This window comes from Rhipicephalus sanguineus, chromosome 1 (assembly GCF_013339695.2).
Source record: "Rhipicephalus sanguineus isolate Rsan-2018 chromosome 1, BIME_Rsan_1.4, whole genome shotgun sequence".
Classification (NCBI taxonomy): domain Eukaryota; kingdom Metazoa; phylum Arthropoda; class Arachnida; order Ixodida; family Ixodidae; genus Rhipicephalus; species Rhipicephalus sanguineus.
The window spans coordinates 149389885-149404956 of NC_051176.1; the positions used below are offsets into that span (position 1 = coordinate 149389885).

General features: G+C 44.7%; 1 protein-coding gene across 1 annotated transcript in view; it reads right to left on the reverse strand.

The window, feature by feature from the left end:
- The window catches only part of LOC119400133 (nuclear hormone receptor FTZ-F1), a 338767-nt gene extending 332737 nt beyond the window's left edge, over window positions 1-6030 (reverse strand). Inside the window, exon 1 of the mRNA XM_037667112.2 lies at window positions 5743-6030. Within this exon, the coding sequence (XP_037523040.1) occupies window positions 5743-5854 (112 nt within the window). The 5' untranslated portion in view covers window positions 5855-6030. The remainder of the gene's footprint in view (window positions 1-5742) is intronic.
- Between the last annotated feature and the right edge of the window lie 9042 nt (window positions 6031-15072).

The following is a 15072-nucleotide window of genomic DNA, read 5'->3' on the forward strand; positions in this document are numbered from 1 at the left end:
AAAAACTAAACAAAAGAAACATCATTCACCACTTAAAAAAGATGATAAACACACAAGCACATAACGAAAAGTTACAGCTTTTCGCACGCAACTGCGATATTGCTACGTGGCACACATGCGGCATGCAGCTAGCCTGCAGCATGCAAGCTTGCCCTGTCTGCTACCTTGTACTTTATTTTCGGAGTTAGTGTGCACGTGAACAGTGCGTAAAACATGCTGCACCTTGAACGCTTCAATCGCGAGCTGAAATCAAACACGCACCGCGTGAATGAAACTGTATGGCGCAGGCGGCTGTGAAATTCAACGGTGCCGTGAACAATGAACATAAATCTTCCTGCAGGGTATGCAGGCCACGCAGCCTGGAATCGAGCACTATACACTGAGGTAGGAGCAGGCACACAAGCGTGCACCGCAGCTCCCAGAGCACGCGATCGCGAAGTTGTTGCTTGAGTGGGAAAGTGGTGAACAAACATGCGGTAGGGAGGTTAGGAACGGAAGATGCCGAGGAAGGTCTCGTCTCCAGCTTGGGCGACAGCTGGTGTTCCATAATTTTAAAGAGTGGTGTAGCGCAAAAATGGAACAACATACAAGTGACTACGCAAGGAAGCAAACACGAAAAGCCTCGGTCGTCGAAACTTTTCAAAGAGGGTCCACGTATACACCCCTTTCGTTCAAGAAATTACACTTATTTGCGATGTACACCCCAGTACCTATTCAGAAAGCAGTGATCTAGTTGGAACTAGTACTGCTGCCACAAGTGATCGACCACCGTAACAGTAACATAACACAATTAAAATGAGCATACAACATGGCGGATCATCCAGAAACAACAAACAGCAAGTTTATATATATATATATATATATATATATATATATATATATATATATATATATATATATATATATATATATATATATATATATATAATTTTAACAAACAAACGTTCATCAATACTCAATGGAATGCTTTGTTGGACGCGTTGGTTCATTCTGGAATAGACTTGAGCGCAAACGTACGAGACACAAGAAGAGAAGACCACAACACGAGCGCTCAATGAATACTCAATGGATACGGTCACTTTCGCGCATGCTGCCGCCCGTGTGAAGGGCCAAGCAAGATCTGCGAAGCTGCCCGATACAAGATCATCAAATACCCACAGGGGAATGTGTAATATTTTTTTGTTTATGATGCTAGCATCCAGCGACATTATGCTTCTCAAGGAGCACACCGAAATTCGCCCACAGCCAACTGGAAGTTGAGCGTTGGCTCGAATGTTATGTAACACACACACAAAAAAAATCATATGAAAAGGAGGTAATAGTTCAAGTTAAGATTTGTATGGGGTACGTATGATATCGGATTATATAAGTTTTGGTAAAGATAAGGGTCAATTAACCATCAGGATAATTAACGAAAATTAATCGAACGAATTCACTGAAAAAGAAGACTGTTTTCTTGTGGGTATGTGCCATCAAAATGGCACATGCCCACTATAGCACAGTATTCTTTCACTTATCAGCTGACTCCTTGAAGTGGACGACGGTGAACAAGCGGGTCCGGGTGGATTGTGTATTAGGGGCTACCGCCATTAAATACCCTTAAATGAAAGATTAAGGACGCATTTCTTTTTTTTTTTTTGCGACGCATCACTGGCGTCAGCAGCAGTGTTGTCGGTAACGCGTTACAAGTAACGGCGTTACCGGTAACGCGTTACTTTTTTCGGTAACTTAGTAACGTACTCGTTACTATTTCGGAACTGTAACGGGTAACGTACTTACGTTAACATTTTTCGGTAACGTGAGGTGTCACGTTACTCGTTACTTTTTCATCCTGTAGGTGCCTTTTTCCCAGAGCTCGCCACGACGAATTCTTTTGTCGCAGCCTCGGAATGCTGTCGGCCTGCCAGGCGTTAACAAAGAAAGTGCGGGCGGAATCACTTTTGTTAATAGGAAAATGCTGGGACCAATTCCTAAGACGCGCCGACTACCTTTGGAAAAAGTTGGGCCATCGCCACACAAAGCTTGAAAAAACGCCGCGGAATCCGCCATGAGAAACTGTACGGACATGTTTTTCGTGGAAGTGGATTGTAGCAGGTGGATTGCGGGCACCTGCGCCTTTTCGTGCCCAAGAGACAGGCCGCCCGAAGAAAAAAACGCAAGGGCTAGTTTACTCCATACCGTGTGCTGATCGTGAGGCTTCGTACGCAGGGGAAACAAAGAACTTCCCCGAGAGGCAACATAAATAGGACGTCCGCAAGTCCGGGTGACAAAGTAGTACTCTCGCTGGGCACAACGTGTTGAAAGACCAGCGCATCAAATTTAACAAGTCCCGCTTCGTTGAATTAGAAGCCAATTACTATAAGCGGCTTTTTGTGGAATCCTGGCCCATCCAGGCGACAGCCGGTAATGTCAACCACTCTACAGGTGCTCTGCCGATCGAGTCTGCCTCAACGGAATTCTGCGCATCATGGAGAATAGGCGTGACCCCACGGCAGGAAGAAGACCCTCAAAAAGAAAACGAGTGGGACGCGAAACGTCTTACTTTTTCTTGTTACGAAAAAAAACAAACTTACTCACTACCTTGGTTGGTGTCGCTCTGTTTCAACCAAAACCCATGAATACCACTGTCACACGAACAGCTTTAATCGCGGTTAAGCTAACTACGGTTACGGCTAACCACGGTTACAGATAGCTGCACGGCAGGTGGTTATCGCAAACGGGTGATTCCACGAGAGATCGTCACGGATCCGAAAATGGATGTTTTAGATTTAATTGAGTATTTTGTATTTTATGCACATGCCACCCAGTAGCCTGAAGAGGAACCTAGTTTTATTATTTTCTGCATAATTTACGAGCAAAAAATAGCGAACATATTCAATACATAGGGACCGATTTTATTACCTGTCGTTCTCGAACGTTCACAGTGATGAAAAACGCAAATATTACCGTTACAAAGACATATTGTGTATGACATGTATGCGCAACAAAGAGTAAAGTAACATTGTTTGGGACTTGTAGAGCGAAGGAAACTATTTTTGAAAAGTGTCTAAATATGTGACATTTTTTATAGTTGCTACAACGTTGATAAGGCTTATCAATTTTGTTTTGAAAATGAATATTGCTTCTTTCTATCTGCAACTACAGTTAAGTTTCTGGTTATTGAACTCCTGAGCGAACGAGGCTGATCTTGAACACTCTATACAGGTTAACAGGTTATATAGGTTAAAGTGAACAAAAAAATGTATATTCACAGATATTTTTTTCCGTGACTAGGCCATTAAATCATTCCTTTATTACTACAAAATTTGCGCATCTATTTTGCTAGTAGAAGCACGCCGTCAGAATTACTGTAAACTTATTCAAAGTGCAGTGATGCTTTCTTTGCGGATAGCTTTAATAATTGAATCTTATAGTGTGTATAATGTCACATTGAGAAAAATGGCTTCACCATGTGCCAGAGTCAGAAGCCATCACATGCAATTTAGATTTGTGCAAATAATTCTCGTTAAAGCAGCATTTTGGATATAATCGTTGTTTGGGTTCTTTTTTTTTACTTTTTTTTAATTTCGAGAGTTTGCCCAACGGCATACATAGTTAAATATACAGGTAGAGGCCAGCTTCCGCTATATACATCAACAATGCTCTATGGTGGGGCCCATAGAGCCACAAATCATAATCCGGTGGTCTTGTCGGATAAAGGCCCACTGTTCTCAGGTAGCGCCGCCGTATCTGATTGAGGCCAGGGCATGTCTACAACAGGTGCTTGATTGTAACCGCGGACGCTTCAGTGGTACAGAATGGGCAAGTATCCCCAAATGGTCCATGCACTGTTGAGGCCAGGCATATGTGACCGACGGAGTAAGTGCCGCCCCCACACGAAGTCTCCGCAACACCACCTCCTCCTGGCGGGTAAGCCCACCTGGGAGGTTTGAACCACACGGTGGAATTAAATCTCGTGTGGTGCGGCGGAGAATCTCCCTGCGGTGGAGTAACTCACCCCGGGGATCACTCGGGAAAGGCGCTTCTAGAGTACGTGGCAGCTCACTGTGGGTGGCGGTGTCAGCTTGTATGTGAGCAGAAATTGTGTCCCGTGGTATCCACTGTATCCTTATCTGGCCAGGCATCTGTGCAGTTATACGCTGTATATCGCCTGCGAAAGTGTGCGCGTTATATACCTTGCGGAGCTCCTTTATGGCTGATGTGGAGTCGGTGCGTATTATAGTAAAGGATGACGACGATGCGGAAGCCGCGCTCACCAACTTTTTACGTGAAACGTACATTTGAGATTTAAAAAAAATCCTTATTGCGGGTTCCTGCAGCAAAGACACATTGATTAAAATTTATGATTACGACGGAGTAACGGCAGAGGTAACGTCCGTTACTTTTTTTCGGTAACGGTAACGGTAACGCGTTACATTTTTTTGTAGGTAACGTAGGGCGGTAACGCGTTCCTTTTTTTATAGTGTAACGAGTAACGTATTTAGTTACTTTTTTTCAGTAACGCCTACAACACTGGTCAGCAGTAATCAGAAAAGAGAGATACCTCCCCGAACTTCCTTGAAGCGCGGGCTGCTGCGAGCTGAGGTCAAATGATAAGAATTGGCCAGATGACCGGCAGCACGAGGGTATGCAGACAGATACGACGGCGAGAGAAAGCCCGCGATTACGCAAAACGCGATAGGCACCCTCTGGGCATTCAGTCACATGCGTAGAGGCGTTCAGCATAGCGGTGTCTCCTTGTGCGAGCGCTCTTAAGTATGGAGAAGTCAACCAGTTCGAACCAACGCCTGCGCCGCCGCATTGCATCACAGGCAGACTGCTGCGACTGACTCCGGAAATTTCCATCTCATTAGACGGTCGCTTTCTCTGACGGAGAAAGACCAATTTAGCAAACCGAGACGCAAATTTGTTATACGGCAAGCATATAACTCGCGTATGGGACACTGGCTGACTTCGCAGAAGCTTCTAGTCTTGCGAGGCCCGCGTGGGAAAGCAGACAGCCGCAGACACCTGATGACGACAAATTAAATAGTGAAACGCAGCGTGGCGAATTGTGGTATCCGGGTAACCAGTAGCGGCGAACAGCGAACGAAAATGAGGAAATAAAAAAAAATGAATCAAAACTCGCAACAGCTGAACGCGTTACGCATGCGTCTACGGGGAGACACACTAGCCGGAAAACGGGTCATCGGGAAATGATCTTATTTATGGCGCTTCCGAAGCTGCCGACGGCGGCGAAAAATTAGAAATGCCCGCATTCGCAACTTCCGACGCGTTTACGCAAGGGGGTCAAAAACGCGTGCTCCGGCCGCAGTGCAACGGCGCGCGCGTCCGAGAAACGCCGCCGTTGCTCAGCGGCGGGCCGCTCCAGACGGGAAGCATGGAAGCCGCAAATGTGTGCCAAGGTCGCGCTTCGCTCTCACTGCATTCGAAACAAAGGCGGCACTTTGCGGGACGCCGACGATTCGCGGTCGGCGCTTTCACCTTCGGCAAGCGCCGCACTTTCCGACACACTTCGGAAGCGGGCCGGCTCGCGCAGGCGCTTGGGCGGCGACGACCGCGGTTTCCGAATGTATTGCGCATTAAACGCACATGTGTTCAGGCTGCCCCTAGCGCGACTGGCACTCTCCAACTGACAAAGCATGCGCGAGCCCGCGATGACACCGCTCTAGGCCGAGAGGCGCAGGCAGCAGATCTACTGAATACCCACCGCGCGCGACATTCAAGGGTATCAATACCTACCGGACGAGACGACGGGCAGTGCGGCCGTGGAGTTGCCGTTCGACGAGCTGTTGCTGTTGTCGCTGCTCATTGTCGAGGCTGAACAAGTGTCGGCCAATCCATCCACCAACATCGCCCGGCGAACCGATTGCACAACAAAATCCCGGTTACTGCACCGACAGTACGACGAGCGCCACTTTTCCTCTTCGTTTGGAGATCAAGGGCAAGGCCTAGCTCCCCAAAGCAACATACACACGCAACATCACTTTCAGTCGCACTGGGTTAGCGCAGACGGTAGCTTGCTGCAATGGAATTGGGTCACAGTTGGCGAGATCGCTAGCGCGTTACCTGTTATGACATAATAGCGAGTACACACGATATGAAACAATCAATAAGTTTAAAACATCACCCTGCTGGTTTCAAATTCTTGTTCAATTTTGAAATTGAACGCCATAAAAATGCCCGAAAGCGTTGCATCAAGCTACCATTGCCGACAGTCACGTGGTTCCGGTTTTCGCGGCTCGCATGAAAGCCGCCTCCTCCTCCCAACCGGTTCGGCTATATCAAGCCCATTTCAGCTGCTGTTAGGGGCAAGTTTAAATTTTCATGGGAGGTTCCCATGCCGTCCCTTTTAATGCTATGCGTCTGTCACGAACGGTTAACACGCTCGGCGGAGTACTCGGATGCCCCGGCACATGTCAGTTTTTTTTTAATTCTTATCGCAGTGTATTTGCCACTTGTAAGCTCAAAGAACGTTTGCGCAGACTGTGCAAGTAATTTTTAAAAATATATATAAGCCGCGTAAGTACCATATTATGGTACGCAGTGTCGACGATTGAATGTTTTAAACCATTCACAAAGTGAAACATGAGCGCGGTCAGAAAAACTACGTCGACATAATTTTTCGTTTTGCTGTTTTTCTTTTACAGCTACAATGCTCGATGAGATTCCATATCGTAGCTGCTCTCTTACATACACACGCACGCAGCGGTACGGCGGTAGAAAATTTTCATTTGTGCGCAGGAGACAGCTGACGCTCTTCACAGCATAGCATCCAAGACGAAAAGCTAACTAACGCCATCTGTCCAGTAAAAGTTTTACTACACTCTCAATGTTGCTGCATTTCTTCTTGCATTGTCTAAAATGTATTTTTTGAAAACTTGAAACATAATAATAAAAAATAAAATATTGCCTGTTATAAAAACGTCATAACCTATTCCAAAATAAATTAGTTTTTTCTTGCTTCGTGATTTTGACGTTTGTCATTATGAATCATCATAAAAGCAGTCTGGCAACAGAATTTCAATAATGAATTTCGGCTTCGATCTGTGCAGCGAGTTGCATCGCGGACAATGCATTCCTGATAAGTTATTACCTCTCGTCGTTTGGTCACGCGAGATGAGATGGAAGAGCAGTTCGATTTAACTTTGCACACCACTTATTTGTGCCTCGAGCGTGTCGTTTCAACCGTAGCGACGATTTTTCTTTGTCTCGAGTCCCAGGAGCGTCGAGTGCTGCAAGGGCGGTTGCCGCAATTAGCGATTAGAATCGATTTCCTAAACTATTTATAATTCAAATCATTCGTGGTGAGGTCCTAGCACATCTGCGCTCAGTGTTACCGGCGGGTTGCACGTTTGTCTCGTGCTTGTTTTGCTTGGCGCCACTTGCATCGATGCCCCACTGACGTTTGTGACGCGTTCCCGCCTGTCCTCATTTGGAGGCGAGCGTTGCCTGCCTGGGACGAATAGTCTACATTCGTGCAACTTCTTTTTCTTACTTAACGCTTTGTTTTTTCTGTGTTCAGGTGTTGATCTGCGATCAAGGCCGAGAACGACGTCTGGGAAGCCAAATCAAGAGGCGATTCACCCCTCCATCCTCCTGTTGCTCCTATGAAGCGGCGCGCCCGCCAAGTTGGATGAGCTGTCAAGGCTCGCAGCAAAATGACGCGTTTTCCCCAATGCTCTTCCTTCCGAGGCCTTGTTTACCGTGCACGGACCTCGAAGTTTGTTGCCTTACGGTGCAAATACGGAAATGCGAGTGTGCGTTCTGTGACGTCTTGCTTTTGTTTCGCTTCCCAGTAGAATGCAGGCAAAAATGTAGCCCACTTGAGTTGAGAACGACGCTTGCCTCGAACGAACTGTTAACGCCTCTACGTTGCGAAAAACGTCGCTGGGAGACAGTGATAGTCCGTTTTATTGCTGGCTGCTATTCACTGTATTCCGTACATTTGTCGTTATTCCTTACGCGTGTGATGATACTCTCGCAGTTTGTACTGTGACGTGTCGTAGAACTTATCAGTTCAGATTTGCATCAACTGCGTGTTGGATGCTATTATTTTCGTTATGTTTCTAACTCGTTTGTGGTGGACATTTTCTGCAGGCTGAAGTGCTTGCTCGTGTCTCATTAGCATTAGCGCTGATTTATTTCCGCTATGTACTTCTAGCTTTGCTTGATTTTTTTTTTGTATTCATATAGTATCTATAAAACAAGCATTTGTTGCTGTCCGTGAGGGCTGTTGACAGCCGAATCGGTGCTTAAGTGCTTTTACGCCACTGGAATGCATAGTATTTTAGCAGTTATTAAACAGTGACGCTTTGGCAGAGCTTAAATGTTTTTTAATTGTTGGTGAATGTTGGTGTAAAATGTCAAACAGCTGGTGTGTTCTTGAATTAGTATAGGTGAGAGATGGTGACACTTTTGTAAGTGCTGTCATGTTTCTCAACTGGTCTCACAACTTCTTCTCTCATCTGTTTTTTGTGTGTCGTTTTGTATGCATGCGAGTCCTTCTTTTGTGTCCACTGATTGCTTCTTTGTAAGAAATAATTCCATGTGTGATTGTCGTGGACATTGTACACGAGGCAGGAATGAAGTGCTGCTTGCCATTTCCTGTGCGTGTTTTTTGCTGCTCCCACTATCCAAGTGCCCTTCTCTCTCTCTTTGTCTCGTCTTTGAGCAATTTCATTCATATTAAGTAGCAAGCATCATACTGCTTGTTTCACTATTAAAAGATTTGCAAAGTTCTGTTTTTTAGAAGCTTTTAAAGTCTTCGTTGTGTTAATAGGCAATGTATATTAGGTTAGTGCAAATGTCAAAATAGAAATGGCTGTTTGTTGACTTGCATATATAGATTGGGCTGGTGGGTCTGGGTAAAGCTGTGCATCGGTTTATTGTAAATTATTGTGATGCAAGTCATTGCGAAGCACAGAGGTGTCGCTACTGCAGGTTGAAAATTTTTGACAGCCACCTCGATTGTTTTGGTTTACCTTGCAGAGCGTGCCTTTTAGCATTGTTCAATGCGAACCGAATTTAGCATATCTAGCTGTAGTTATGCTGAAAGATTGAAGGCAGTTCATTATAAGACACATTGTAATGATATTTTTGCATGTACAAAGAATATTTAATAGGGAATAGTTACTGCAAATAGTTGGTGAAGCAGCTTGTTTGTAGATCTTTTTTTATCTTTAACAGTGCGATGCCTTCAGATTATTGCTATGCCAAAAAATGGTAGGGAGGAGAGTTGCACCAATGCAGTTTTCCTCGCAACCACCACAGTGTACATCACACTCATTCACTAAAATTTGTGTCGCACTGCAGTTTTTGCAACACTTGCATTCAGCTGTGTTTGCTTGGATTGACAATGTCATACTTAAAGTTGCAGTAATGACTCCATAAATCCAAACTTTATTTATTTGGATATTTATGGCCAAGCTTTTTCAGTATTGGAGGCATATGAATAATATGCAGGTTTGCATTCAAGAGTTACCATGATGTTGGCAAGGGAGACTATGCAAGCAAGATGTGCTTGTAGGGTGCATTATGGTAAACGTTCTTCGTGCTTTCAAGTGGAAAGGCTGGTGTTTGCCGTGGGTGCCATTGGCTTTATCCTAATATCAGATTGTTCGTGCAATTGTTACTACAGGTTTAGCAGCTTTCACTGCAGCATTGGGATGCCCTGCCCTCTATGAATTTGTATGCTGTGAATAGTGCTGCATTATAGTGTTTACTGCCCTTTCGGGTCTTAGTGGTAGGCTCAAAGAAAATGTGCAGCTTCATTAAGTATGAGCCTTACTGTAGAAGTAGCTTTTATGGAAAAAAAAAGCTTAATTCCTGAAAGGAATATGCCACCTCACATGCGCACACACATGCAGTTTTTAAAAGTTCTGTTTTCTTCAGAAGGTTGTAGTTGTGTAGCGAAAAAAAAAATTGCAGTAGTTTGAAATTAGTTGCTGACATAACATTGTTTCAAATTCTAGTAGGATTGAGCTGAGTGCCAATTAGAAGTCGTGTATTCAGTGCTGCCATCAAGGCATGACCTCCTTGTATGTGCAGGCTCTGTAGTGTAGCCAGTTTTGTAATTTGAATGTATGAGCAAAAAGTGGTAATAACCTCCGGCATGTTTTTGGAGGTTAGGGCACATCGTATTTGATACACAGCTTCTGAAACCTAGTTGCCCATGCAGTCTTCAAAATCGAACCAACTCTGCTCCATGCAGTATGCACTTTACGTGTAGTGGTCAGCATTGGCTTAACCTTTGATGAATGTATTAAAAAGATGGATAGAATTGAATTTAAAGCGGTGCAGTTGTAGTCTTGATTGTGTATTGTTAATATAAAGTCAAATCTGAAAAGCGAGAAACACTCTATAGGAAAAAAAAAGGTCACTTATGTGTGCCACTGTGCATCTAGGTTATTTTCATCAAAAGAACAGTGTACATCCTCATCGCTGCTTCTGCCTCTTCATTGCTGCCTGTAAAATGATTGGAACCAGCCAGTGTACGCTAGTGCACATACAAGCAGCAAATGCATATTTTACAGGTTTCTGTTAAGTTTATCAAGCACCCTTTGCACCAGTATTGCTTTTTGAAGTTGCCCAGTGTCAAGCTTTCGGGTAACAAATATTGTGAAGCATCAGGCTATGCATGCCTCGTAACCTTCGTAGATGAAAAGTGGAACTGGTTAAAGGGGTCGTGAAGCACCCCTTGGGCTTGTTGAAAAAACACAACCTGCGGAAAGCTGACACGGCTATGAACTGCTCTGCAAAATATTACAGTCGTGCGCGCCGCGTAAAGGCCACAAGCGGAGCGCGAAGTTGCCGTTTCCTCAGGCGCCCTCTTTTCAAACAGAGGCCGGTTCTCACTCGTCGGTGGGCGGGGGCATCTGCACGTTGACGTCGCAGAGACATAGCATGCTTATTGGTCGATAGCCGGATGAGATGCGCTTCTTGCCACGGGGTGCCGCCACTTGCTTGCGCCGCACTCCTCAGTCTGCTAACTTTACACGGTAGCCGCACTCGCGCGTGCGAATCACAGCAGGAGAGCGATCGCGTTTCGTGACGCACGCTGACGTAACTTCTTACCCCCGTGCCATCCCTCCCTGTCTAGCTTCCAGTGCGCTCGTCGGCACGAGAAAAGAGAGAAAGCGCTGAGAGTGTGCGCCAAACCCCGTAACTCCGCTGATTCTTGACGGATTCGAGAAATTTTTGCGGCAATCGATTCGGGAGGCAGTAAACTCCGATACTAAGGTCATTAGATCATTACTTGGAAAAGTGGCTCATGACCCCTTTAAGGAGGCCATACTTCTATTCACAGCCGTATGAAGTAAATTATGTGTGATTGAAGATAATTGGTAAATTACTATTGGTAGAAATGTACAAGGCAAATTGCTGTTTTATATTCTCAAATCAGGAAAGTGCACAGCTGTTGTGAATGCATGTCTTCAAGCATTTTCAATTAAAGGAGTACTGACACAATTTTGAGAAATCGCAAAAGGGCCATTTTTCGTTTCCTTGGTATACAGTGTCAACGCTGTCCACACACCGGTTTTGGAGAACACGTATAAAATATTTTAATTTGACTTCGAAGTTTTCGTCGCTGAGCATCTGCAAGCCAGCCCCACTGCAATGGACATTATCCCAACGAGTCAAGACGGTTCCCCCGAGTTTGCCGAGTTCTGCATCCTGCATGCAGCCTAAATCGCAGAAATCACTGTCAGGGTCACTGGACGACAGTTCACTCATCGTTGTTTATGTGCATCACGAGCAGATGACGGATTTGCCGCTAGTACGTCGCGAGTTTCTGTATCCCCGTGACGTCATACTGATATGAAACATCACTGAGAAGCCGCCCCCTCGATATCGAAACCGAAAGTGTCTTTTTAAGGTAGCGTTAATTAAAATATATACGATGCATTCCCAGGCACCACAATACTCGTTTTAGCTTTCTCGACACCAGTATTTTTATTTAGAGCAACAATCCGAAAAATTTTTAATTTCGTGTCAGTACTCCTTTAATACATATTTTTTGAAAGTGGACTTTGGCTTTACCTCTGTCATTACTCTCGTGCAAGAAAAAAAATTTGCTCTAAAGGGAATTTATCCTTAGGGCTTTCTTGATGTGGAAGATTTTCCACAGTACAAAATAAGAGGAATACATGAAAAGGGTAGAATGAAAGCACTTGTCTCAACTGCACAGTAGCGTTGCCTTGTTTAATATTATAGGCATGTCCCATTGTCTGTTAAAGGATTAAATGGAAAAATTGGGTCAAGGAACCAACATTGGATTTACTATGCATTGTCCATATTTAATGTTGGGACTCCTGTACCAAGGGTTCTTACATATTAACTGCACTGCTATTGCTTCTCTGTTCTCATTGCATGCTTCATATGGCTATGAATAGAACTCTGGCCTCCTTAACCAGCTCTACTTTTCATCCACCAGGGTTACGAGGCATGCATAGCCTCAGATGCTTCACAACATTTGTTACCCGAAAGCTCGACTCCAGGCAACATTGAAAAGCAGAACTGGTGCAAAGGGTGCTCGATAAACTTGGCAGAAACCTGCAAAATATGCATTTGCTGATTGTATGTGCGCTAGCATACACTGGCTGGTTCCAATCATTTTACAGGCAGCACTGAAGAGTCAGAAGCAGCGATGAGGATGCGTACTGTTCTTTTGATGAAAATAACCTACATGCACAGTGGCACACATAAGTGACCAGCTTTTTAGTTTTTTTTTTTTTTATTCCTATAAAGTGCTACTAGCCTTTCAGATTTGGCCCCACCAAACACAGTATCGCGGTGATTGGATAAACATAGGAGGGGGCCTTTGCCCTGCATTGGGTGTAGTCAGGCTGGTGATGGTGATGCTGAGGCAGAACACCAATAGCACAGTAGCGTTGACTTGTTAAGTATTACTGGCAATTTGCGATTGTCTGTCAAAAGATTAAATGGAAAAATTGGGTCAAGGAACCAACATTGGCTTTACTATCCATTGTCCATGTTTAATGTTGGGACTCCTGTAACAAGAGTTCTTATATATTAACTGCACTGCTATTGCTTCTCTGTTCTCATTTCATGACCAACTATGAGATCTCCAGAATCTTGGGTCAGGGGTCTCTTATTGCTCAGTCTTTCATGCCGGAGCATCAAAGCCCAGCACATGGTGACAGCTCGCATCTTTTCGTGAAACACCCTGTTTATTTCCTCAGGCTTACAAAGAGGGTTCAACCTAAATTGAGGACGATGCAGCGAGCCATGGAAAGAAAAATGATAACTGTAACGACAGAGACAAGAGCAGAGCAGGTCAGGGAATAAATGGGTGTTAAGGACATCTTATCGAAGTTAAGAATAAGAAATTGGCATGGTTAGGGCACATGGCGCGAAGGCAAGATAACTGCTGGTCATTAAGGGACTGGATTCCAAGAGAAGGCAAGCGTGCGAAGGGGAGGCAGGAAGTTAGGTGGGAAGATGAGATTAAGAAGTTTTTGTGGGGATAATGTGGCCACAGCAAGCACAGGACTGGTTTGATTGGCAAAACATGAGAGGGGCCTTTCCCCTGCAATGGGTCTAGTCGGGCTGATGATGATGATGCTGAGGCAGAACACCAATGGGACAAAATGGGAAAGAGCATTTGTGACTATTGCCAACACAGCATTCTTGATTGCCATTTGCATACATTAGCCTATGAATGAGTGTGGAATGTGGGCATAGCAGAGAGAATGTGGTGAATGTTTATTGTGTGAAACACATTGGTGCTGCCCTCCTTTACTAGATTGCTAATTAGCTGCAGTAGTAGTCATAGTGGAAAAACATTTTTCAAGTGCTCCTTTCCACCCTCTTTTTATACTTGCAGCGGCCCCTCCACTGCCATCGTCAATGGCACTGGGATTGCTGCGTGTCCGGGAAAAGTCCACCTTCTCTGAGTCGCAGCGCACTACTCTGGAGCAGGCATACAGATGTAAACCATATGTGGACTACCAACGACGCATGGAGCTGGCAATAAACATCGGACTCTCAGAGGAGCAAGTAAGGATTTGGTTCCAAAACCGGCGGGCTAAGGACCGCCAAGTTGCTAAGCGACGCACTGAGCCCACAGACCGGCTCTACTCGCCCAAAGCAGCTTCCAGTTCAGGGACACCATGGTGGACAAACTCTTCTCCCAAGTAACTGCTGACCAATGGCTCTTGCTGCAATCTCTCTTGTGCTTTTCTGCCCACAGCACTTTGTCTCGTTTCCCTGCACATTTTCTTGCAGTGTTATGTGAAGTACCTGCCTTTAGCAGTCAGCTCGTATGGCTGCTTTTGCTGCTTTTGTGTCGATTAACAGTGGTGAGAAAAGTGGGCCTTGTAGCATTAGTACTAAACCATCTGCGTAGTTGCTTTTATCTTCCCTGTGAGGTTTTGCAAGAAGGCTTTTATTACGATTGTAGATTACTGTGAACCTGAACTTGTGGTAACTTTTTTTCGGGAAGACTATGATAAAAGCGCTTATTTCTGGCATAATTGGAGTGCATTGGTAACAGATAAATATGCTACAAATGATGCTCTCCATTCGCTAGCTCTGTATTGTTTACTTGTGGAGCTTGTAGCTTTAACTTTCCTGAAAAGTAGAAGGGGAAAATAAAAGCTTTATGTATTATAACAGCTCAGGCAGCTAGCTGTGCTGCCCTTTTGTTACTTGCATAAATAACCTTACCTTGTAATTAACCTACCTAAAATATGCAGTTCAGCTATTGACAGTCATGGAGAAATGATAGGATGACTGTTGGGTAATGCTGTTCTCATCTAGTGTCCGTGTGTCCTGGTCGCCTTCTATGACCCTCTAGCCACTGTTTGCCCATGTCTATGATTGTGTTGTATTTTCGTATTGACAGCAGTTTCTTGTGTTTTGATGACACGTGGTGTGCATGTGGGCTGTGGGAAAGTGTAATTTGCAAAAGGCATGTGAACTCCTGAATGGGTAACGCTGCCTGGTATGTTTGTTTGGATACGATTTGCTCTACCTAGTGCTAGGTGGGCATAGGAATGTAGTATGAAGGAAAACTGGAACGAGTCCTAAAAATGCGGAGCTGTTTTT